The sequence below is a fragment of the Mesocricetus auratus genome, unplaced genomic scaffold (genome assembly GCF_017639785.1).
Source record: "Mesocricetus auratus isolate SY011 unplaced genomic scaffold, BCM_Maur_2.0 Super-Scaffold_100004, whole genome shotgun sequence".
Taxonomy (NCBI): domain Eukaryota; kingdom Metazoa; phylum Chordata; class Mammalia; order Rodentia; family Cricetidae; genus Mesocricetus; species Mesocricetus auratus.
The window spans coordinates 93,711,107-93,735,551 of record NW_024429189.1 but is presented as its reverse complement, the minus strand read 5'-3'; the positions used below and the strand labels follow the sequence as shown (position 1 = coordinate 93,735,551).

The following is a 24,445-nucleotide window of genomic DNA, read 5'->3' as shown; positions in this document are numbered from 1 at the left end:
TCTTATAGGCCAGGCTGGTCTTGAACTCACAGAGATCCACCTGCCTCTGCCTCCCCAGTGCTGGAATTAAAGGTGTGTGTCGCTACCACCTGGCCGGAAATGGATTTTTTAACAAGATTTATGTATATATTATGTATACAGTGTTCTGTCTATATGCATGCATTCCCGAAGAGGGTACCGGATCTCATTACAGATGGCTGTGAACCACCATGTGGGAATTGAATTCAGGACCTCTGGAAGAGTAGTCAGTGCTCTTAACTTCTGAGCCATCTCTCTAGCCCAGGAAATGGATTTTTATTAGAAGTGAAATGTGTTATCTAGTAATCCAATTTTCTGTAAGCAGCAGATTAGATCAGCTTGTTGACTTGAGGGGATTTCCTTTTTAAATCATGATAACTGAGGATTTTCAAGAACTGTATTACTCTTTAGATGGAAGTGCTGTTGGACCAGAAACAACCAAGAAGACTGCAAAGCCAAAGAAGAAGACGTCCTGCAAAACCATTGAGCAGAACCTAAGCAACATCAATGTCTCTGAAGCAGATGGGAAGTGTGAGGTGAGGAAGTGTGCACCCCATGTGGTTTCCGACCGATTTGGCAGAGCAGTCAGTAGGTCAGGGTTTATGGCATGGCTGAATCTTGAAGAAAGGTTAGATTTGGTTCACTAACTGTAGACTGACTCATGACCTATAGGTCTGGGCTCCAGATGGGAGAACATGCCTGGTTAGCATTTGAGGAAGGAACTAGAGGTGACAGGACCAGTGTTCTGCAGCGGTGGGTCACGTGAGTGGCTCGGGGTGGAAGGGTAAGTGAACTGGGAGAATGATTATGGAGTTGTGATGCTGCCTGGATGGCGACAGAGATGAGAGGGTGTAGAGGTGAAACGACCTTTTTAGAGCCCAGGATGTTGAGACTGGGTCATGAGGAGGGCAGGATCACAGCCTCCAAGGAAGGTCAGGGAGCCACATCTGTGTTATCAGACCCAAGCCCTGTGTCTCCTTGGAAGCCACATCCCAAAGCATCTATAAGACCTAAGCCCAGTATACTCCCCTGGTAGGACCCTAGGTCACTTCCTCCGTTTGTGCCTCACATACATTTGCCTTGTCTGCCCCTGTGTTTGTGATGTGTTCTGCTTTTGGGTTGGTGTCACATGACTGCCACCCCTCTCCGTGACCCAGCCTTAGGGCCTCCTTTAACCTCTGGCAGCCATTGCTCAGCCACCAGCCCCTTCCGACTCTGCCTGTCCTTCACTTAGTCATTCTGCTTGGGTTCTTCCAAATCTTAGAGATTTCTGTTCAGAGCAACAGCAGTGAGCCAGATGTGGTTTCATATAGCTATAATACCAACACTTAGGAGGCTGGGGCAGAAGGCTTTTGAGTAAGATTAAGATGCCAACCTGGGGATAGAGTAAGACCCCACCTTAAATAGAAATCCCCAAAACAATTAGCAATTAGCTTGCAATTAGCTCTAACCCAACAGCTTGTTAAGGCAACAGAATTTGACATTATTTTACTGTGTTGGACTTGTTGGAAGTAGCTATTTAGAAACCACCCGTGGAAGGGAACTAGCAGAAGGGTATCTGTTCGTGTGTGTTGTAGATAAGGAAATTAAAGTATACTTCTCATGACTCATCCATCTGACCATGTACTGCCTTTCTTCAGCCAGGATTGTCCAGTCTTTAGCTAGTCCTGGGGGTGAGCTTGTTTCCTCCTGCCGCCTGCCGTCATTCTTTGGTTCCCTGTTCTCGCACGCAGGTGGATCCTATGTTTCAGAAGACTGCGGCCTCGTTTGATGAGTGCAGCACAGCTGGCGTATTTCTCTCCACCCTTCACTGCCAGGACTATAGGAGTGAGCTGCTTTTCCCTTCTGACATGCAGACTCTCTCCTCGGAAGAGCCTCTCGAGTTGCCAGATTTAGGTTGTGTAGACATGACAGATTTAAAAGGTGAGTAGAGTCACCCTTTATCATCAGTGCATCTGAGTCACTAGAGAAACTTCTCGTAGTCATGGGGGTACCCTGTTGTGTTCGCTTTTTCTGGAAAGCCAAATTGGGTGATGTTTGGCAGTGCCTACCATCCCACTCACTTCCCCCTCTCTGCAGTACGGAGTCTAAACAGTGAGCAATCACTGTGCCTGTATTTCATGGACCTCATGTACTCAGTGTTTACAGCCACCTCTGCTGTTCACAGGCTTACAGGAGGCCCAGTGCTTGAGCTGGGATGAAGGGAAGAGGCATCTATCCAGCCAGAGATGCCGTGTTCTTATTTGTTCCCAGCTCACAGGGTCCTGAGAAGGGGATATTGTGAGTTATTCCCAAACCCCATGTCAGTCTAAAACTGCGCTGTCCTCTTAGTAGTTCCCTCATATGTGACAAGATTCCAGCACCTTCCCCTCACCCCCCCCCCCAATTCTTTGCTGCTGAGCGGAGCTCTTCCAAGATTGTGTGGCGGCCGTGTGCTGCTGTGCCATAGCCGTGCGTGCCTGTGATCAGTTCTGTGTGCTGAATGAAGCTGATCTGCTCCCTCTGGGCTGACATGCAGATGTTATGGCACCCATTCTATTTACCCAGGCTGGCCTTGTACCTCCTTCTCCTTCCTCCACCTCCTGAGGGCTGGGATTACAAGCATTCACTACTACTCCCAGTTCATTCATTCTTTGTTTGTTTTTCGAGGCAGAGTTTCTCTGTATAGCCCTGGCTGTCCTGGAACTCACTCTGTAGACCAGGCTGACCTCCTGAGTGCTGGGACTAAAGGCATGCACCACCACCGCCTGGCCCATTCTTTCTATTCTTGCAGATGTTTTGATCAGCCTAACTGTTTGTGTTGACAATTTATTTCTGTGTTTATGCCCTCAGCTAGGACTGTGATCCTCTGACGTATGTCATCTGTAATGTGTTAATAAGTACCATCACATGATTACTAAGGAATTCAGTGCTTTTAAGAAAAGACTTGTACATTTCCCAGCTATACAGTTTGCTTCAGAATCAAATGTCCATGCCTCCGATTTCTCCTTTACATTAAGCTTCAGGAATGGCATTTAGCTTGGCCCCATTGTGGGTGCACCAGTGCCTGTAACCGCAAATGGTTCGGCAACAGGAGGTTGGCAACCAGACAACATTGGCAGTCCAGCCTCTGCAGGACAGTGAGGTGACTGTCTCTCCCTCTGTGTCTTTCTAAAGTGGCAAACTCAGTCGACCCACCTGTCATCCTTTCCATGTCCCCTAGCACCCTTGCAGCAGTGTGTGGAAGACCGCCAGCTCTGCCCTTCTCTGGCCGGGTTCCAGTTTACTAAATGGGACAGTGAAACACATAATGAGGTGTGGTCAACTTTTGGATTTATAAGGGCTTGGGGCATTTTCCAGTGGCTGGTGGTTTCAGTTAGTTAGTCCAAAATTAGTTCTGTCCAGTGGGAACCAAAACTGTAGCATCAATTTTATTTATTCAAGAGTATGGAAAATATTTTCTTTGGCACCTTTGTGGGACGTCTCAGCCTAGCGGGGAGGGAGGGCTGTGAGCCTCAGCAGGCCCATCCTGCACTTGTGGGTTGTGAGGTCAGTTCCACGTCTTACTTGCTTCCTGAGGGTTACATTTGCTCTTGACCGTGCTGACCATAGCAGCCGCTTGTCTCCAGCTGCTGTCAGGCTTCTTTTTAGGGTCAAGTCCCCTGGCACACTGTTTCCTGAGAAACTGTCGTGTTTAAAGCCTTCCTTTGTGTATTTTTAGCAGGGCCCCCTGTGGCCTACTTATTACAACTTCCAACATAAATGGTCTCCATGGAAAACCGTGTTGTCCAAACATGCAGTTAATGAATGCAGATTCCTGTTTCGTGTATTGCTAAATGTGCCCAACACAATGCAACTTCACCTGCACTGTACAATGTAAACTTCCTTGTGAGAGTGCTGGTTCTAGCGGGTGGGGCCTGGGGGGTGCAGTGCAGGAAAAGGAGAAGCTGAAAATGGCTGCTCTCTTGGAATGAGCCTGGGTGGTCCTAAGAGCCCTGTGTTCTCTTTGTAGTCTGTCTCGGTCCTGATGGACAAGTTTAAGAAGAATGATCAGGTATTTGACATCAACGCTGAGGTTGAAGACAATGATGATGGGGATGTCCCTGATGGGCCCCCGATGGAAGACTTTGATGACAATGATGAGCCAGACCCTTCTGCAGCTGGGGATCATGAAGAGTTGGGGAGCTGGAAGGAGCTCTGCCAGGTCCAAAACAGCCAGTAAGGCCCCTGGGTCCCAGAAGTTTCCACACAGGCTTTCGGGTCCAGTTACCTGGGCTGGTGTGCCGTATCACACACATAGGCTGAGCCCTGTGGCTGAGGGTCACGCCTGGCTTTTCATGTTAGTGATCCACTTCATTATAGAGCTGACTTTGTCCTTGGCTAATATAGTGAAGTATTCTGCTGGCTGACAGAGCCTCTGAGCTGACTGGCAGGAACCCTCAGGTCAGTGGCATTAGGACAGCTAGACTGAAGGAGTGGCCTGTAATGTCAGGGGACGGTAGGACAGAGATGGTCCCCTAAGAGGGTGAAGATTAGGAGGAGCAGCCTCAGGGTACAGATATAATACACATTAGGTTAGTTCTATAGACTTGGGTAAGGAATACCTGTCACCCAGATGGTTGAAGAGTTCTAGAAGCCTACAGGGCCTCTGTATAACATCAGGTCAGGCTGTTGGGAAGGGAGACAGGCTCTTCACACCTTTGCGTGTACATGCCTAAGTGCCAAAAGCTGACAGCAGAGAAATAGAGAGGCTCTGAAGCCATCTTGTTCCATCTGTGTTTCTTCTGGAACTACACACGAGTCTGTGTCACAGCCTAGGTCCTTGTCCTTGACAGTATAGGGTACAACAGACTTGAAATGTGAAGGTTTTTGTATTTTAATTTTAAAAATTAATTTTGAAATACACAGTCTCTTGGACTTTAATTTGGTTAGTTGTGCTTTTGGTTTGTCCATTTTTGTTTTTTTTCTTGAGACTCTATGGAGAAAACCAGTCTGCTTTTATTATTATTATTATTATTTATTTATTTTTTGGTTTTTCGAGACAGGGTTTCTCTGTGGCTTTGGAGGCTGTCCTGGAACTTGCTTGGTAGTCCAGGCTGGTCTCGAACTCACAGAGATTCGCCTGCCTCTGCCTCCCGAGTGCTGGGATTAAAGACGTGCGCCACCAACGCCCGGCTTATTATTATTATTATTATTTTATTTTCAAGACAGAGTGTCCTGGAACTCACTCTGTAGACCAGGCTGGCCCCAGACTCAGATCCATCTGCTTCTGTGTCCCCAGAGCTGAGATTAAAGGTGTGCGCCATCCCTCCCTGTGCCAGTCCCCTTTTTAAAGATTTTTTTTTTTTTTACTCTGTAGAGTGTGTCATAACACTCATGGTCAGCTCATTGCCAGTGCAAAGCTACTGTCACGAGAGACTAAGTCCTCCTCACTCCCACCTTTATCCTCACAGGGTGGCAGAGTTGCACTGATGTGCTTCCTAGTACCTCAGCCTGAGGAGAGTGTTCCCTCGTGCCCCAGAGATGCCAGGCTGCCAGGCCTCTTACATGTGTCACACACAGCAGATGAAGCTGGGTGACCTAACAGATTACTGAAGGGACTCTCCAGGTGTCTGAGGGGCTAACTATGTAAACTGGAAAGTCCTCTTCACTCTCAGGAGGAACTAAGGCAGTAGTACCTGTGGGAGAGGATGGGAACTAGGGTTGTCATGTTGTGCGGCAAAAACCGTGTGTGTGTGTGTGTGTGTGTGTGTGTGTGTGTGTGTGTGTGTGTGTGTGTGTGTGTGTGTGTGTGAAAAACCACTTCTGGATTCACAGAATTGCATCCAGCTCCTGGCCCTAGCATTCTGTGCTTGCTTTTTGAGACTAAATGTCATTGTGTAGCCCAAGTTGACCTCATACTCAAGATCCTCCTGTCTCATCCTCCCTAGTTCAGGGATTATAGGTATCTGCCACCATACCCAGCCCAGTAGTGAGTTTCAGGCCAGCCAGAGCTACATAGAGAGACCCTGTCTAAAACAAACAAACAAACAAACAAACAAGAAGTCTTTGACTTTCTACCTGTTTCCTTGTCTCTCAGATGGGTAAAATATCTATAAAGCATTTCGGAACAGCCAGCATGTTTGTATAGTTTAAACACTGAGAAAATTAGGCAAAAACATGCAACAGGTAAAAACTTGGTGGTTGCCGGGCGTTGGTGGCTCACGCCTTTAATCCCAGCACTCGGGAGGCAGAGGCAGGTGGATCTCTGTGAGTTCGAGGCCAGCCTGGTCTACAGAGCGAGTTCCAGGACAGCCTCCAAAACAATACAGAGAAACCCTGTCTCGAAAAACCAAAAAAAAACAAAACAAAAAACTTGGTGGTTTCTTAATGAAGGGTTTGCTTGGACTTAAAAAGATTGCTTCTGGGACTAGAGAGTCCACATGGTGGTTTACAACCCTGTAACTGCCTTCTGGCCTCTGGAGGCACTAGGTGTGCACATGGTGCACATACATTGATACATACACAATAAAGTATAAAAAACTGAAAAGGAGGAAGGTGACCCTTTGCGGTAAAGGAGGTGAGGTAGCATCTCTAGTAACACCAGCTTCTTTACATGTAAATGCATGGTTTATGTTCTGTGCAGTGTACATGAACAAATGGTTTTATTGTGTTACAGGGAAGAAATTATTTCCCTCAGGGACAGAGACATCCAAACCATGTCCTCCTTTTTATCCATGAAACCTGGAGAATACTCCTATTTCAGTCCCCGGACTATGAAGATGTGGGCTGGCCCAGATCACTGGCGCTTTGGGCCTCGGCCCAAGCGTAAGTACTTGGGGGTGGGACTGTGAGACAATGCCATGCAGCACATACTGCCTGCCAGTCGTGAGTTAGCAGGGAAAAGAGATGCTGCTGATCTCTGTTCTTCCCATCGTCTGAGGAGGTGCTGAAGCAGAGGAGCTGAGCCAGCCTCCTGGTGCACAGTGGTCAGCTACTGGAGGGTCCGTTAATGTTGAGTGGCAAGAGTTAACCCTCTTGAGTCTGGGGGACAGGCCTCATGACCTCACTCTGCTTCCTCGTACCGGCACAACTTAAGTAGTGGAGTGACCCAAGGGAAGTAGCCCTAGAGTCTTCCACGCTCTATAAAGAAAAGTGGAGTATATACTGAAGCTTATACCTAGCGTAACACACATGTTGTATTTGGATGGGCCTGGGATTGTGATTTTGCCGTATTCCACCACTGTAGTGATGCTTAGCCACACATGCTGCCTTAGCTTGACAAGGCCATTGTAGATGTGAGATGAGAATAATGTTGGCATAGAGGTGAATAGTGTTATTAACTGTTTTATTTCTGCAGAAGATACTGCCTCCCATGTGGAGAACAAAAAGAAGAGTGCAAAGAAAGACTTTGAAATTAATTTTGATGATGATATTGATTTTGATGCATATTTTCGGAAAACAAAGGTTTGTGCCAGGCATTAGTGCCTTCTGAGGTTACTCTGTACTCCTCTTGCTCTTTCTGACAGGGTTTTCAAAAACCACTGTACAGCCTGGTGTGACATCCACACCTTTAATCTCAGCACTCAGGAGGCAGAGTTCTCTGAGTTCCAGGCTAACTGGGGCTACATACAGAGACTCCATAACAAAGAAATAAGTAGAAAGTTACTGTGTATTTAATTTTTTGTTTTCTAGAGATAGGGTATCATGTAGCACAAGCTACCCTCAAACCTGACATTAAACCTCTGGTCCTCCTGCCTTTACTCCCCAGATGTGCCCTGGTGCCCAGCTATAACTTTAACTGATAAACACATACTCTTTTCTCCCTCATCCCTTAGGGACCACTGAGAAATAGTCCCAAAGAAAGTGAGACAGGGTGACACTATGTTGCCCAGTCTCATGCCCTCTACAGCCCAGACTGGTCTTGAACTCATGACAGGATGCCTGCCTCAGCCCTCTGAGTGCTGCGACTATAGGCATCTACTCATGCCCAGCAGTTACTCAGAGAACTGCAAGTAGTAGAGTGATACCCAGTCCTTCCTAATCTCCTTTAAAATGATATATATCATTGTTATTAAGGCTTTTTGGAGTTCATTCCCTATTGAGGGATAATTTGCTCAGCCTCCGTATTGCCCCAAATGATGTGACAGATTTGATGATCCCCCATGGGAGGCCTCACCCTCTGTAAGGAGTAGATGGATGGGGGTGGGATGGGGAGATAGTTTGGGGTATGGGAGAACGGGAGGGAGAGGGAACTGGCATTGGTATGTAAAATAAGATTGTTTTTAATTTAAATGAAAAAATACCTTTTTCTTTTCTCTTTTTTTTTTTTTCCTTTTTTGAATAGGCTGCTACCACTCTGACCAAGTCCACTTTGGAGAACCAGAATTGGAAAGTCACCACTCTTCCCACAGATTTCCACTATGAAACAGATGCTCTTGTACAGCTCCACCTCAAGCCAGGCATAAGGGTAGGATGATGCCTCCCTTCCTTTAAGCTGTTGCCCATTGATGGCCTGTGCAGATCAGGTGGCTTGTAGTGTCACTGTTGGGCAGCACCTTGGAGAAAAGGGAAGAGTCAGGAAGAATCACCGGAGAGCAGGTGGCTGGGGTGGAGCGAGAGGGCAGAGACTGGAAGCCGGTACCTTGGCGTGCTCTGCCTTGGGTTACACACAGCTTTGGCTGTCCTACTTTGGCAGGGTCAACTGCAAGAGTAGTTTCCTTGTTATTTTGTCTGCTCCTCTGCAAGAGCTGAAGTTCTTTTGTCTCTTTGTGGATCTAGGGATTGAATTTCCCAAGGAGTATGTCCTTGTCAGGGTTTTTGCCACTGCAACAAAACACCAGATCAAAAAGCAAGTTGGGAAAGACAGCGTTTATTCAGTTTACACCTCCACAGAAGTGTCCATCACTGAAGGAGGTCAGGATAGGAACTCAGGCAGGGCAGGATCCTGGAGGCAGGAGCTGATGCAGAGGCCATGGAGGAGTGCTGCTTACTAGCTTGCTTCCCATGGCTTGCTCAGTCTGCTTTCTTACAGAACTCAGGACCACAGCCCAGGAATGGCAACACCCACAATGGGCTGGGTCCTCCCCCATTGATCACTTAATTGAGAAAATGCCTTACAGCTGGATCTCATGGAGGCATTTCCTTGACTGAGACTTCTCTCTTTCTGATGACTCTAGCTTGTGTTAAGTTGGCACATAAAACCAGCCAGTATAGAACATTTTCCAGCTTTTATTTGTTTTCTTTTGAGACAGTGTTCACTTTGTAGCTCAGACTGGCCTGGAACTCACTATATATTCCTAACTTGCCTCAACCTTGGGATCCTCATGCTTCATCACTTTCAAGGACCAGGGTTCCAGTTGTGCACCATTATGTTCAGTCAACACATAATTTTAGTGATATCCATATATTTTCCTGAATTCACCAATGAGCCTCACTCTACCCACACAGACTGGCGTGTTTTCTTTCTGACCAGTGTTACTAACAAATGTTTTGCCGAGCTTGAGAGACATGCTGCAACAGCGCTGAGCCACAGCCGTACCGCCAGCAGCCGTGGCCCCAGCAGGGACGTGTGCTCAAGGCACAGACAGACTGGAGCAGAATGGCAGAGCAAGGGCGAGGCACAGCACGCAGCCGAAGCCTCTGGGGTAGCCACCTCCCTGTAGGCTTTCTCATGAACCTTTCAGTAGGATAGCCAAGGTGGTAGCTTGCACAATCAGAGGTGAAGGAGAATAAAGCCATTGTACTGTAGGACCTGGCTTTGGTGGCTTGATTTCCCAATCTCGCTGGTTCCCTCCCTCCCTCCTTTCATTTTTTATTTTTATTTTTTTTAAAGATTTATTTACTTATTATGAATACAACATCCTGCCTCCATGTATGTCTGCACTCCAGAAGAGGGCACCAGATCTCATTGTGGATGGTTGTGAGCCACCATGTGGTTGCTGGGAATTGAACTCATGACCTCTGGGAGAGCAGTCAGTGCTCTTAACCTCTGAGCCATCTCTCCAGCCCCTCATTTTTATTTTTTAAAGACACTTTCTCTAGTTTGCCTCAGCTGTTCTGGAACTTGCTCTGTAGACCAGGCTGGCCTCGAATTCCTAGAGATCCTCCTGCCTCTGCTTCCTGGGTGCAGGAGTTTTTCTTTTGTTTTCTTTTTTCTTTTTTTTTTTTTTTTTTTTGCTTGTTTACTTGTTTGTTTGTTTTCTAGCCTGAAACTCACTACTATGTAGCCCAGCCTCTCCACCTCTCAAGTGCTAGGATGAGCCACCATATTCCATTGTTCCCTATGGAAGAAAGAACTCTGGTGGTTCTTGTACTCAGAATCACAGTCCCCATGAGAGGCCAGCAGAGGGAGCTGGAGATCCTTTTCTCTTCAGCGCAGCTCCACTGTGAAAAGGATACTGGGAGCCTGGCGGGGGCAAGCTAGCACATACCCAGAGCAGGGTGTTCCAGTGCAGAACTTCTATATCATATGAGGAACAGTGGAAGAATGAATGTGGGGCATTTCTTAACTCTCTAAATGTTGATACTATTTTTGAATTTGTGTTATGAAAATATTGTTTTACAAGGGGTTGGGTTTGAAGTATAGAATTGTATTAGAATAGTCAAGATAGTGTTGGAAGCTAAATCCATCTCCACCCGTTGCCCTTAACTCAAGACATATATCCCAAGTGCAGACCACGGCTGTGAGAGCTGCAGATGTTTGAGGACTGTGGTTACTGAGCCCTTCCAGAGGGAGGTGCTGTTCTGTGAGGCTGTGAAAGATTGAATGGAGACTCATGGGTAATTAGGAGAAGGAGAGGGTGCTTCTGGTTTTGCTGTGTGGTGAGCAGCTGCAGTGGAATAATCCTCTGGCACCCTGTGAAGAGTTGTTGCACCAATTGGCTTTATAAGCTACTGATTGGTCAGTAGCCAGACAGGAAGTATAGGCGGGGCGACCAAACTAAGGATGCAGGGATGAAGAAGGGCAAAGCAAAGAGTAGTGAGGAGATGCAGAGAAAGCAAGATGGGCATGCCAAACTGAGAAAGGTACCAAGCCACGCGGCAAAGCATAGAGAAGAAACATGGGTTAATTTAAGTGTAAGAGTCAGCTAGTAACAAGCCTGAGCTATCAGTCAAGCATTTGTAATTAATATTAAGCCTCTATGTTGGTTATTTGAGGAGTCAGTTTTCTCCATCTACCACCTTGGATCTGAGGATTGAACTTAGGTTGCCAGGCTTGGTAACAAGCACCTTCCCCCACCATCCTCCTGGCTCTATCTTTTCTGAGACATTGTCACTGTACCCTGTGATCACCAATTAGCTCAACTGGCTGGCCAGCAGAGTTATAGGGATCCATTGCTGTGTTTTCCTGAACTAGGGTTGGACACTTAGGTCCTATGCTTGCAAGGCCAGTACTGTACAGAGTCCTCCCCAGCCCTGGTAGTCTGCCTTTGCAATAAGGAAGTGAGTTCTTAGCAGGATTGTTCAAGTACAAGTTCAATTTCTTTCAAAAAGCTGTAGGCAAGGTGGCCAATGTTGCTTTCAAATAAAACTGCAGATCAGAGGAGGAAGTGTTTTGGTTTGAGGGTGAGTAGAGGCTCTGTGTCCTGTGTCTTATGTTGATCTGTCCTATGGAGACTAGGGTAGACTATATAGCCTGTTAAGATTCTTGCTCTAGGGTCATGTCATTCTACACTGTGCTAGAAGCTGAGCATAGGAAACAAGCGTTATATCCCCCAACTTTGTTCAGTAGCTGCTTTTCTAGAAAATTCTTTTTGTATCTCCCTCCCCCCCATTCTAGTTACTTAAGATGGGCCAAGACCAGAAGGCAAAGACTGAGCACTACGAGGAAATTGAAGACTATGATTACAACAACCCTAACGATACTTCCAACTTTTGCCCTGGACTTCAGGTAAGGGGAGAAGAACTCTTGCCTCTTCCAAATGCAGGGTGTTCTGTAGCGTTTAGTTTTCCTGCCCGCCACCTGGTTCCTGTTGCTGCTTTCAGCCCCCAAATAACACACAGGACACTATAATAATTATGAAGCTGTTGGCCATTTGCTTGATTTCTTATTGGCTAGCTCTGATTTGATTATTAACCCATAATTACTAATATATATTTTATAAGAACTTATCTTTTTGAGGGTGCACTCCTGAGCGCCTGTTGCTCCCGGGAGATCACATGGCGAGAGCTCTTCACTGCATTTCCCAGAATCCTCCTAGACTCCTAGTCCCACCTATCTTTGCTTCCCTATTGGCCAACAGTACTTTATTGACATATACACAGAACTTCCTCCATCAGTGGTCTCTTTCCTGGTTTCCACTGTCCCTTCTGAATACAGACAACTGTAGGAGTCCTCGGTCTACTAGGCATTTTCTGGGTGCACAGTCTGTCTCGGTGTAGACCACTTGAACAGGGCTGAGAAATGAGCTCAGTGTGGCCACTTTATGTATCCTCTGAGTTCAGGAAGCAGTGGGCACCTCTGCTAATGAGTTGACATGTGGATGGGGTCTTTGGCCTGCACAACACAGTGCTAACTGCTGTTCTTGTCTATAAGACAAAACACATAGACATGTGAAGGTGGTGTGGTCTAGTGGGCCAAGAACAATCTGGAAGTATTTATCAGGAGGGCTTGTACACGTCACTCCTCACCTTCAGACCTTGGTTGGTTCTAAATCATTTGTTTCTCATTGTGAGTCTACTGAAGAAACAGCAAATAGAAGTAATGGGAGGAAGACAGAAGCCTCTGACCCTGCAGGTGGGGAGGGGAAGGAACTGGACAGTCACTTGGTGTGTTTCCTTCCTTTCTGGGGGGAGAGACAGACTTTGTGTTTTAATGGAAATCTAGTCTTGACTTCTTAGCTGATGCTTCTCCAACTTCAGTGCCTGTAAGAATCAGCCTGTTCAGAGTTCTACCCCCTGCCTATCTCACAACTCTGATCTGTTCACTCTGGGCTTGGTTCTGAGAATGACTTTGTGTGGACTGGAACTGTAGACTATTATGAATGAAGCTATGGGTTTGATCCCTGACACCATATAAACCCAGGTGTCTTAGTCAGAGTTCTATTGCTGTGAAGGTATACCATGGCCACAGTAACTATATATGTATAATTTTTATTTTATTTTTTATAATTTTTATTTTATGTACAATGGAGTTTTGTCTGCATGTCTGCCTGTATGGGGGTGTTGGATCCCCTGAAAGAGGAGTCACAGACAATTGTGAGCTGCCATGTGGGTGCTGGAAATTGAATATCTAGTCCTCTGTAAGCGCATCTAGTGCTCCTAACTGCTGAGCCATTTCTCCAGCCTGACAGTAACTCTTATAAAGGAAAACATGTAATTGGGGCTGGTTTAAAGTTCAGAGGTTTAGCATGTTGGCACACAGGGAGATACGGTGCTGGAGAAGTAGCTGAGAGTTGTACATCTGGATGACAGACAGCAGGAAGAGAGATAGAAGCAGAGGCACTGGGTGCTTAAGCTGAAAACCTCAAAGCCCACCCCCAGTGACACACTTGTGTCCATAAGGCCACAACTCCTCCAACCAGATCACATCTAAACAGTGCCACGCCCTATGAGCCTGTGGAGCCATTTTCATTCAGACAGCACACTGGGGCACACCCTGTAATCCCAGTACTCAGGAGGTGGAGGAAGGAGGATCAGAAGTTCATGCCATCCTTGGCTGCAAGTCAAGTTTAAGGTCATCTTGGGATGCATGAGACCCTGTATCCAAAATATATAAGGACGTGACTCCTACTACCAAATTAGGTAGTATCCAGGATCTCCTGTGCTGCTTTTGTATACTAGGGTTGGAACTCAGTACCTCACATGGAGTGTGTGTGCTCTGCTGCTGAGCTATTTGCCCAGTCCCTGTTTTGTGCTCTTGGCTACTAAGCAAAGGTGACAGTGGTCTCTGTGGTCATTGCTTCCTTTGAACTCATGCTTCAGAAGTCTCAGACTGATGACAGACCCTGCTCTCTCTGGTTGGGTCACATGAACAGGAAGAAGCAATTTGAGCAGTCCACCTTGTGGGCCTCACCCGGTGGACTCTCAGGAGGTCTCTGCTTGCTCTGTGTACATGGACTCTTTCTGGTGGTTTCTAAGCTCCATCGACAGCTTGTGCCAACCTTGAGTTGTTTCCTTGCCCAGGCTGCTGACAGTGATGATGAAGAGTCAGATGACTTATTTGCGGGGCCAGTTGGGACCTTTGACCTTGAATCTGATCCTTTCTGTACACCAAAGACGTCACAGGAGAATGGTCAAGTTTCTTCTGAAAACCAAGGAGTAGACATCACAACTTACGGAGAGTCAAACTTGGTGGCTGAGCCTCAGAAGGTAAGGAATAGGCGGCAAGGAATCGCCTGGTTCCTGGAAGTCTGTTTAATGGCTTTCAGATGAGAGTGTCAGCCTGCCTCCACCTCTTCCTTTTCCATCTTAACCTCCTGCTCTCCAGGCAGCTGAGTTTCAGACAGGGTTGAGCTGATACATGGCACCAACTAGTTAGGCCTTGTGGAACTGACATCTTTCCAAATACCTTCTCTTGTTTTGTTAATTTTTGCTTACCTTTGCAGTGCTGAGAACCACGCCCAGGTCATAGGTAGGGGTGGATTGATCACACCAGTATAGTATGAGTGCAGGCTGTGGCAGTGAGCCTGTCTTTACATGTCTCTTCACAAGCTTATCCGTGCACCTCTTAACAGTCTTGGCCAGATTCAGCTCATGTTATGTTAAACATCCATATGTCCCATGCAAGCGCCAGGCTTGGTGCTACCTAATATTTGGTCTACTCATCTCTTTTACACTGGGATTCTTTGTTTTTTTTTTTGTTTTTGTTTTTTTTTTTTAAGATTTACTTATTATGTACTCGGTGTTCTGCTTGCATATATGTCTGCACACCAGAAGAGGGCACCAGATCTCATTATAGATGGTTGTAAGCAGCCAGTGCTCTTAACCTCTGAGCCATCTCTCCAACCTGGAATTCTTAGCCTTGATGTAAATTACCTCTGATTTAAAAAAAAAAAAAAGTTAGAATCTGGGGAGAGTTTACCCAGCATATGTGAAGCCCTAAGTTCAATCCCCACACTGGCTCTTTAAATTCTGTCTCATTAAAATGGCCATCGCAGTACACACTTATAATTCCAGCACACAGCTTGGAGGCAAATGGATCAGAAGTTCATGATCTACATAGTAAGTCCAGGCCAGCCTTGGCTACATGAGAACCCTGTCTTAAAAACCAACCAAATTACAAAATACAAAAGGCAAAAACAAAAAGAAGTGGATTTTTTGTTATGTTTTGGTTTTTTTGGTGAGGGACTCTCAGCTGTGTATAATTTCATAGTTGAAACTGTTTTTTTTGTTTTTTGTTTTTGAGACAATCTTACTTTGTAGCTCTTGCTATCATAGAACTCACTATGTAGATCGGGCTGGCATCAAACTCACAGAGATCCAGTTGCCTCTGTCTCTGCCTCTGCGTGCTAGGATCAAAGGTATGTGCCATTATGCCTGGCCTGGATTCCTTCTTGATTTCCAACGTTTTCATTCCAGACTTCTGTTTTTTACAGTAAATTGATAGTGAATGTTTTTCTTCTGCCTAATTTTGCTTTGCTACTCCTATTTCAGGTGAATAAAATAGAAATTCAGTATGCCAAAACTGCCAAAAAGATGGACATGAAGAAGCTGAAGCAGAACATGTGGAGTCTGCTGACAGAGTTTTCTAGAAAGGAGGCTGACACAGAGGTAGGTGGCAGCGCTCAGGTTCTATAAGTTCCCGTGTGTAGGAGGGAGAGCTGATGTTTACAGTTCATGGCTCCAAAGCAGAGAGATACAGTCAAAGTTTAAGAAAAACATCCTGAGCCCCGGGCAGTGGTGGCCTACGCCTTTAATCCCAGCACTCGGGAGGCAGAGGCAGGCGGATCTCTGTGAGTTCGAGGCCAGGCTGGACCGACAGCCTCCACTACAGAGAAACCCTATCTCGTAAAACCAAAAAAAAAAAAAAAAAAAAAAAAAAGACATCATGCTTCTACAAAAGAAATTGTTCCAGCGCAGAAGTGGGCAGGTCACATGGCAAGTCAGTACCTTGGTCATTGTTTTCCCTTCCTGGGGATGAAAATGTGAGTGGAAGCTTTTCATGCTGCCTTAGCAACTGAATGCTTTCCAGTATTGATGAGCGTTTGGAGTTCTTACCCAGTAGCAACATAAGTTGAAACGTAACCTTTTGTGGAATAAACTGTGTAAGTGTTTAAGATCTGAGCTGATGTTCTGATTTGGAATGTTTGTTCTCAACAAGAACCCTGGAAAAATAGTCACATTGCTAGATTCTTTCTCCTGAGAGTAAGGCAAACCCTGAGTGGCTGACTGTTTGGACCTAGCCACATACACAATCTGCTGGCAGAACAGTGAATTTCATGGTTATGGAGGACTCTAAACTGTGTGGTCTTGTAATACTTTACAGAAGCACCAGGAAGGGTCAGATCACTTGTACGGTGGCTAGAATGTGAAAGAAAGAATAAGGACATATGGTCCACTATCCACAACCACACCTTGGGGGCCTCATAACCTCTCTTTAAAATTCCAACACCTCAGCCAGGCATGGTGGCACATGCTGGAGACAGGTAGACCTCTGTAAGTTCCAGACCAGCCTGGTCTACATAGTGAGTTGTAATCCAGCCTGGTCTACATAGTGAGTTCCAGGCCAACCTAGTCTACATAGAGAGACCCTGTCTCAAAGAAACAGCAACAAAAACAAACAAGACAAAAATCCCAATACCTCTTAAGAGTGCTTGTGTGGGGACCAAACTAAAACATCTCCTTAGGTCTTCTAGAAATAAGTAAGAGTTTATCCTTGCTTCATTTGGTTCACTTTTCTTTATTGGATATAGAGTTGTACAAGTTTTTGTTGTTTCAAGCATGAATTTAAGTGCTCAATCCATAAATATGCTCTTTTGGTTAGGCAAACCACAGTGTCAATGGAAAAGAAGGGGCTCCCGAGCAAGTGGCTGACGAGAAGATGCTCAGTGGACTCACGAAGGACCTGCAGAAGAGGTGTGTGCCAACAGGCAGGACTGGGGGTGCATATCCCTTCCCGGTCCTGGCCAACTTCTCGGTGGGATTTTCGGCATGGCAGGCCCCCTGCCCTGACTTGCTGTGTGTAAACACCTGTCCTTTGTTCTCAGTAGTTTGTAGCTGTGTGTGAAGTCTCCTCTGGGTTATATGACCTGCTCGGTGCTTCCACCTTTCTTTCCAGGCTGCCCCCGCTCATGGCTCAGAACCTCTCCATACCCCTGGCTTTTGCCTGTCTCCTGCATTTAGCCAATGAAAAGGTAGGTCATGGAGTAAGTACAGGAGTGTTTGACTCTGCCTTTTCCTGCCGGCTCACTGGAGCTTTTATAGCAGATCTTCCAGGAGTCACCCCAGTGAGTAAGAGCCCATCATCCTATTCAGAGGGCCTGAGTGCAGTTCCGGCACCCATACTGGGCAACTCCAGCTCAGGAGTTTCTGACACATTGGCCTTACACCACACACACACACACACACACACACACACACACACACACACACACACACACACACACACACACACACACACACACCTACCTTTAATCCCAGCTCTCAGGAAGTTGAGGTATGTGGATTTCTGTGAGTTTGAGGCCAGCCTTGGTCTACAAAGTACGTTCTAGGATAACCTGTTACACAGAGAAACTCTGCCTTGAAAAACCTAGATAGATATATAGATAGGTAGGTAGGTAGGTAGGTAGGTAGGTAGGTAGGTAGATAATCTTTTTTTTTCCCTCGAGACAGGGTTTCTCTGTGTAGCTCTGATTATCCTGGAACTCTAGATCAGGCTGGCTTCGAACTTAGAGATCGGCCTGCCTCTGCTTCCCTAGTGTTGGGATCAAAAGCAGGTGCCCTCACCACCCAGCTTTAAAAACAAAAGAAAGGCTTCTGAGGGCCAGGGTGGTGGGCATGTACCACTACCTGTGGTTAAGGGATATGGCCGTGGAAGTGTTCTGTGGCGTTCCTGATACAAACACCAGATAACAAGAGCGTGAAGAAAGGCTGAAACCCTACCTGGATAACTAACTGTGAGGGCATTGTTGTCATCTTAACAAGAAGGCCAGTGGGCTGCGGCTCAAAGTCCCATTTGGAGCAGGAGTGTGCTTCACCCAGGTCACCAGCTCTGGCAGCTCTGTTCCCCTCCCCTAGTGATAGATAATGCAGGCTTTAGAGGCCTCAGAGGACTAGTGATCTGAAGAATGCAACATGGTCACAGCTCATGCCATCAGGCTGAATATGGGGTTGGACTTGGACCATTTTGACATTTCCTAAGGTCAGAGTTCTGTGATGACTCAGAGCTTAGCACCCCCCAAGGAAAGCATTCCCCAATACTCCACCCCACACCCTCATCTTCCTGCTTACTCTCATTTTTATTTTATGTGCATTGGTATCTGCATGTATGTCTGTGAGGGTGTCGGATCCCCTGAACTACAGTTACAGACAGAGCTGTGAGCTGCCAGTGCTCTTAACCACTGAGCCATCTCTCCAACCCCCTGTTCTTACTCTTAGTCACTCCTATGTGGACCCTGTCCATCTAGTGACTGCCCCTCAGCTGTGCTGCGTGGTTAGAGCTTAGGATTCAGGGATAGATGTTCCCGCTTCCTTCTGCCACCATAGCCAGCAGCAAAAACTTGACTGGTCAAACTGGAAGCACTCCTTCCCACCCCTCCCTGCTAGAGATCAGACTCAGGGCTCTACATAGGTCAGTGTTCTCTCATTGAAGTCCCCATGCTCTCGTGGCTTCTAGAACCTGAGCTACAGCATACCAGGCAGGTGTAGTAGGGAAGATAGTGGGGCAGATGCTGAGAGCAGCACATCTCACCACTGCTCCTTTGAGGCGGGGTGGGAGTAGGGAGAAGACAAGGGAGGAAAACACTGCCTGAGGTGGGGATGAGACACTCGAGATGGTTGCTGAGCAGAGGTGGAAGGGCAGCTGCCACAGATACTACAGCTGGGGGACGAGGTTGTGGACCTGTGGAGGAGGCAGACAGGTTAGTCATGTGTGCAAGGCTCTTGGTGGCCTCCCTTCTGCATCTCTTAGCTCCCTTGAGGCAGATGGACTTCTGTGGAAGTCATCACCACCGCCGGGTGATTTGCCATGAGATGATTTTCCTTGTAGTGATGAAACAGACCTCATTCTCTGTAGTTACCTTGTCTCCTCAACTAAAAATTTTTTTTTTTTTTTTTTTTGGTTTTACGAGACAGAGTTTCTCTGTATTGTTTTGGAGGCTGTCGGTCCAGCCCGGCCTCGAACTCACAGAGATCCACCTGCCTCTGCCTCCCGAGTGCTGGGATTAAAGGTGTGCGCCACCACCACCCGGCTCCTCAACTAAAATTTATGTCAGGGTTTTGTTCCCAGTCATCAGAGCCTTGTGTTTCTTATCTTCCCTCAGAATCTGAAACTAGAAGGCACAGAGGATCTTTCTGATGTTCTTGTGATGCAAGGAGACTGAGGCCACTTGAGTCGGCTGTAGTGGGAGACCCACTGTGTCCCAGTGTCGGTGGAGAGATGCTGGCTGGGGTGTGAAGTGGCCACAGTGCTGTTGCTCTCCCCCCTCTTGCCACCTCAGTGTGGACGCCACACTCCGAAGCGCCATGCTGATGGAAGTTTCCACATGGGTAACCATCCACCTAGGAGAGAGGAACTTACTGGTCTGCAGTGTAAAGTCAATCTGTTCTTTATATCCATGTGCTTCTGGTCACTAGAATCTACTTTTCGCTCTGTACTGTTGTAGAGAATAGTTTCTCAGCAGCTTCTTATGTCTTTAAATAGAGTTCTCTGGTCCATGTATATAACATTCATCATTTGTAAACTTAATTGTATAATACTCAAAAATAAAACCATTCTGGTACAATATCTGAGTGCCCAGTAGACATTCGGTATTAGCATCACACCTGGTTACTCCCCTCAGCTACCCAGGATACCATGTCCATCAAGGCAGGGGATACAGAAGAGCAAGAGAAGAGATAGAATGCCCGTTTGGAGATCGGGTCTGTGTGTAAGCACCTATGGATTCTGTGGGAGGGGTGGCAGTAGTAAAGATGATATGTAAGTGTTCTCTTGCCCCTCTGTGCCTCGGGACCGCTGTGAGGAACACAGGAGGGGCTGGCTGTTTCAGGGATGGGCCTTGTTGGTATCCTGAACCCCTGCAGCCACCTTGATGCGGTGCTGCTGTAGTCACAGGGAAACTGGGATAAAGGTGTTGTGGAAAATTAGTTTAAGATGTGTTACATTTATTTAGGCTGTGGATTATTTGTTTAATGATTCAAAGATGTGTTGCATTCTTTTATGTTGTATTTGTTTAACTCTGTAGAGCTCTGTTATTTTGCCAGCACATGATTGGTCTAATAAAGAGCTGAATGGCCAATAGCTAGGCAGGAGAAAGGATAAGTGGGGCTGCCAGGCAGAGAGAATAAATGAGGGGAACTCTAGAGAAGAAAGATGAGCATGGAGTGAGAAAAGGGGGAGAGGAGGGGACCAGGTTCAGCCACGGAGTAAGGAGGAAAGGAAGATACACAGAATAAGGAAAGGTGAAAGGCCCAGAGGCAAAACATAGTTAAAGAGAAACAGGATAATGTAAGTTAGAAAAGCTGGCTAGAAACAAGCCAAGCTTATTCATAAGTAAGAGTAAGTCTCTTAAGGAAATGTGTGGTGGGCTCCCAAAGAGTAAAAAAATCAGCTACACAAAGGTTGCTTGCAGTGTGCCAGGATCCGTCACTTAACTGTCAACTCAGGATCTGGGATGATGGTCGAGAAACACTTAGTGTTCCCTATACCTTGTTCTAAGCCCAAACAGAAAGCAGGCCCTTGGCCTGTGCAGCTTCCTGGGGAGATGTGAACAGACTTTGTCCACCCATCTTGATTGAAGCAGTGAGTATATCAGGTTATGGGGGCATATACAAAAGTGACTATACCATCAAGAAGCTGGTAGCTTGCAAAGGCTGCGTCCTGCCCCTGCTCAGCTTGAAGGCAGCTCCATCGGTCTCTTGTCTAGCAATTGTCCTGCTTTTTTATGGCAGGGTCTCGTGAGTCAGGTAGTGGTAATGCAAGCTTTCTGAGTGTTGAGAGCCCCCCTCACTAAGGGATATTTTAATATGGAGAAAAGAGTCACACTGCTCCCCCCAAGACGTGCTCTCTAAATTATGCTCCATAATGTCTTAGAGATTATAAACATGCTTTAGTGGGAACAGCTGGGTCCTGTTTCCCACACCAAGAGGCATCAGGTCTTGTCTCTGGGACAGCCAAGCCTTCTCACCAGTCCATCACTATAGCCCGGCATCTTACATGTTTCCCATTTATGGTACCTTTTCACCCAAGACACATATTTTAAAATTGGGTGTATGGGATATAATATACAAATCAAACATCCACTGATAATACATTTAAAAATAACATGATGAGACAAGACTCTTCTTAAATCTAAGTGCTCAGTAAGGCATGGCTGCATACCTCTTAATGACCCAGAGTATAGTCTGGGATTAGGATGCCTTCTCTCCCCGTGTGGCCCTTTCAACACATGAGTGTCCAGTCTCTCACCCTAGGAGCTGCCTTCCCGAGATGGTACCAGCATTCATGCAGGACCTGAAGTATGTCCCAGCATCACTCCTGACTCCTCTCCTTGTCACTGTCCACACTTGGATCTCTCCATCCCACAGTCACCAAGTCCTGATGTGTGTCACCTGTCCTGGATTACAGTAGACTCCCTCTTGTCTTCTAGGTCCACACTCCATCACAGCCACTGTCTTAAAACATAACTCTACCCATTTCTGCTTAAAACATCAGGGTCTTCAGTTTGAAGGAGAAAGTGTATACTCTATCTGGGTTGAGAAGGTCCTGTGGCGCTGGGCCCCACGTGTCCAGTCCCAGCTTCCTGTGGCTACAGAATGGACACCAGCCACAAGGGCAGGCTCCCATCTCTGCCTGTCAGGATGCCTTTCCCACACCCATTCTGTATGATCACTGTCTTAGTTACTGTTGTGTGGCTGTGAAGACCCCATGAACAAGGCAAGTTACTTTGTTTTTGAGACAGGGACTCTATGTAGCTCAGGCTGTCTTACAACTCTATGTAGCCCAGGCTGGCCTAAAACTCAGAGACCCACATGCCTTTCCTAACCTAGTGCTGAGACCAAAGGCGTGTGCTTAACTAAAGCAACTTGTAAAAGAAAACATTTAATCGGGGCTTGCTTACCGTTTCAGAGGGTGAGTCTGTGACTATTATGGCAGGGAGCATGGCGGCAGGCATGGTGCTGGAGCAGTAGCTGAGAGCTTACATCTTGATCAGACATACAGACTGGATCTGGGGTGGACTTTTGAAACCTCAAAGCTACATCCAGTGACACCTCCAACATGACCATACTTCCTAGCCCTTCTCAAAACAGTGGAGCAAGCATTCAAATGCATGACCCTATTTGGGGGGCGTCATTCAAACCATCACGTTCTATTCCTTGGCCCCCATAGGCTTGCAGCCATAACAACGCAAAATGCATTCAGTCCAATTTCAAAAGTTCCCATAGTCCGCAACAGTCTCAACACTGTTTAAAAGTCTCTTCTGAGATTCAAGGCAATAACTTAATTGTAATCACCTCTAAAATTGAAAAAAATTACATAATTCCAACATACAGTGGCACATAACTGTTCTGAAAAGGAGGAAAGGGGGCATCGTGAGGAAATACTGAACCAGGGCAAGACAGAAACCCAGCAGGGCAAACCCCAAATTGTGCGTCTCCGTGTCTGATGTCGAGGGCTTAGACGGCTCCTCAGACTCCATTCCTTCCAGCTTTGCTGACTGTGACGCACTTCTCTCTCAGAAGCTGCAGAAGGAGTCTGGTTCCTCTCCTTCTGCAGCTCTCCCTGGCAGGTATCCCATTGCTCTGGCATCGCCAACATCTTGGGGTCTCCAAGGTGATCCAGGCTTCACTTTCCCAGCTTCAAGAAATGGCCTCTCTGGGCTTCCATGCAGTGACTCCACTGGCACGTGCCCGGCTTCACCAGCTTTCCTTAACGATGGAAGGAGAATCCATAACCCTTTACTCCTGTATCCTTGACTAAGGCAGAACCATGTTGAAGCTGCCAAGTTCTGCTTCCGCTAGGATGGAGCCTGCGCTTTCCTTACGTTTGCATAAGCCTCAACTGGGGGATGCTTTCCTTTGTTGAATAAACTTTCTTTTAGGAGTTTCCTCAGGCTTTTGTTGTTGTTTTGGCTGGGTAGGGTCTTCTCACAGAGGGCACCACTCTCTATTCCATTTCACATCAGGCTTTTCTTTAAACTTCTCATCTCTCTTGAGCACAGGACTTTTCCTGGAGCTTTTTTCTCCTCAAATTGTACATTTTGGCTAGGAGTTGGTGGTGCACACTTCTAATCCCAGCACTGGGGCGGCAGAGTTCAAGGCTAGCTTGGTCTACAGAGTGAGTTCCAGGATAGCCAGAGCTACACAAGAAACCCTGTCTCAAAAAAAAAAAAATTTGCACATTTTCTTTTCTTCGAGACAGGGTTTCTCTGTGGCTTTGGAGGCTGTCCTGGAACTAGCTCTTGTAGACCAGACTGATCTCACAGAGATCCGCCTACCTCTGCCTCCCAAGTGCTGGGATTAAAGGCGTGCACCACCACCACCCAGGGCACACATTTTCTTTTGTATCCATAAATGACAGGGCAGTAGGAATAGGAAGAGGACTATTCAGTAAGGGTAGAACCATAGCAGACTAATAGGCAGGTAAGAAGGTGAGCAGAGTCTATGATCCCCATGTATGAAAATGTTATAATGAAATTTGTTTATTTAAAAAAAGCAGTCAGTTAAAAAAACAAAGTAGGCTTTGGAGAAAATGCGAGAGGAGCAACAGTGCAGATCTGTGGCACTCTGCTCAGCTCGAGGCAGCGGAGGCTGACGGACCCGAGCAGCCGAGACTGCAGACATGTCCCCGAAGGCTGCCACCAGAACATCTTTTGGCAAACTGTCACCTCTTTCCAGTGGCCTTCTGAGTACTTAGCCTGACTGAGCTACAGAACTGGCCAAGCTATAATTCTGTCAAATAACAATTTCAGGACCGCGGTGCTGCCTGTGCTACCAGGTCACACTTTCCCCAGGGTCCCCTCCTGTAGGCCCAGCTGCTGCAGCACCACGGTCACCAGGGCTGGCTCCAGGCCACTGCATTGCCCATCTCCTTACTGCCAGCTCGAGGGCTCACACTTCTACTCACATCCTTGTCATTTGTTACTGTTGGCACTCTTCCACCAAAACACCCCTTCCCTTGAGTAACTCACAGTTACCCACTGGTCACTAAGATAGGATGACCCTGTGACTGTGAGACAGCTCCAGGTAAGAAGTGTGGAGTGTGGGTAGATCTCCAAATCCACTTTTTTTCCCAGCCTGGATGACTTCAAGCAAGCTTTTCCACAAGAATGAAAACAGTGTTGGCTATATCAACGGGCTACTACTAGGA

General features: G+C 46.8%; 1 protein-coding gene across 4 annotated transcripts in view; it reads left to right on the top strand.

The window, feature by feature from the left end:
* The window catches only part of Ncaph (non-SMC condensin I complex subunit H), a 33,690-nt gene extending 13,826 nt beyond the window's left edge, over nucleotides 1–19,864 (top strand). For all 4 annotated transcript variants that reach the window (XM_040746242.1, XM_040746241.1, XM_040746240.1 and 1 more), the window contains 13 exons: nucleotides 430–554; nucleotides 1,752–1,941; nucleotides 3,221–3,312; nucleotides 4,010–4,215; nucleotides 6,656–6,804; nucleotides 7,337–7,443; nucleotides 8,324–8,446; nucleotides 11,759–11,869; nucleotides 14,104–14,289; nucleotides 15,574–15,690; nucleotides 16,904–16,995; nucleotides 17,198–17,273; nucleotides 19,401–19,864. In XM_040746242.1, the coding sequence (XP_040602176.1) occupies nucleotides 430–554; nucleotides 1,752–1,941; nucleotides 3,221–3,312; nucleotides 4,010–4,215; nucleotides 6,656–6,804; nucleotides 7,337–7,443; nucleotides 8,324–8,446; nucleotides 11,759–11,869; nucleotides 14,104–14,289; nucleotides 15,574–15,690; nucleotides 16,904–16,995; nucleotides 17,198–17,273; nucleotides 19,401–19,460 (1,634 nt within the window). In that variant the 3' untranslated portion in view covers nucleotides 19,461–19,864. The remainder of the gene's footprint in view (nucleotides 1–429; nucleotides 555–1,751; nucleotides 1,942–3,220; nucleotides 3,313–4,009; nucleotides 4,216–6,655; nucleotides 6,805–7,336; nucleotides 7,444–8,323; nucleotides 8,447–11,758; nucleotides 11,870–14,103; nucleotides 14,290–15,573; nucleotides 15,691–16,903; nucleotides 16,996–17,197; nucleotides 17,274–19,400) is intronic.
* The last annotated feature ends 4,581 nt before the right edge of the window (nucleotides 19,865–24,445 follow it).